A 624-nucleotide genomic window follows, 5' to 3' on the forward strand; every position below is an offset into this window, starting at 1 on the left:
TGAGTTTTTATCACTGAGGCGAAGATGTTTTTGGAAAGTTATTTTTCTCTTAAAGACTGTTTTCATGGTGAATATGTTCAGGACAGAGATACAGCTGTGTATTTAGAAAACATGAACTCAAGGTCTGATTACACCTGAAACTGATGCTGAAGACTCTCTACAAACAAACAACAAGTCAGGAAGGTGTGTGTGTGTGTGTGTGTGTGTGTGTGTGTGTGTGTGTGTGTGTTCACCTTCAGGAATGGTATACTCTCTGCAATCTTGTTCTCTGACTTCAGGATGAAACCATAGTGAACTTTAGCGAAGCCGTTGCCGGGGGCAACCGCCAGAACCTGTGGCACAGAGGACAGGCAGCCAATCAGTGAAAAGTTAACAACAAACAAACAAACAAACTCCTCCCACTGCAACAAGCATGAGTTTAACACGGCTGGCGGCCGACACACACCTCTTCATACACCTTCTTGGCGCCCTTGTTGTCTCCTAGTAACAGGTGGGCGACGCCCAGGTCGTTCTTCAGACTGACGTCTTCTGGAAAGATCTGAACCAACCTCTCCAGAGTCGCCAGAGACCCTCGCATCCGACCTGAGACACAGAGAATGAAATGAATGAAAAACATTAAAACAC

General features: G+C 45.7%; 1 protein-coding gene across 1 annotated transcript; it reads right to left on the reverse strand.

The window, feature by feature from the left end:
- Positions 1 to 233: 233 nt before the first annotated feature.
- LOC111648790 (aspartyl/asparaginyl beta-hydroxylase-like) lies at positions 234 to 582 on the reverse strand (the record flags this gene model as incomplete). Its single annotated transcript, XM_023398523.1, has 2 exons — positions 234 to 332; positions 446 to 582. Coding segments are annotated over 2 exons (236 nt in total), but the record flags the coding sequence as incomplete, so codon positions are not given.
- Positions 583 to 624: the final 42 nt, after the last annotated feature.

The sequence above is a fragment of the Seriola lalandi genome, unplaced genomic scaffold (assembly GCF_002814215.2).
Source record: "Seriola lalandi dorsalis isolate HSWRI2012SDOR001 ecotype SW California unplaced genomic scaffold, Sedor1 jcf7180002047736, whole genome shotgun sequence".
NCBI classification, from domain to species: Eukaryota; Metazoa; Chordata; class Actinopteri; order Carangiformes; family Carangidae; genus Seriola; species Seriola lalandi.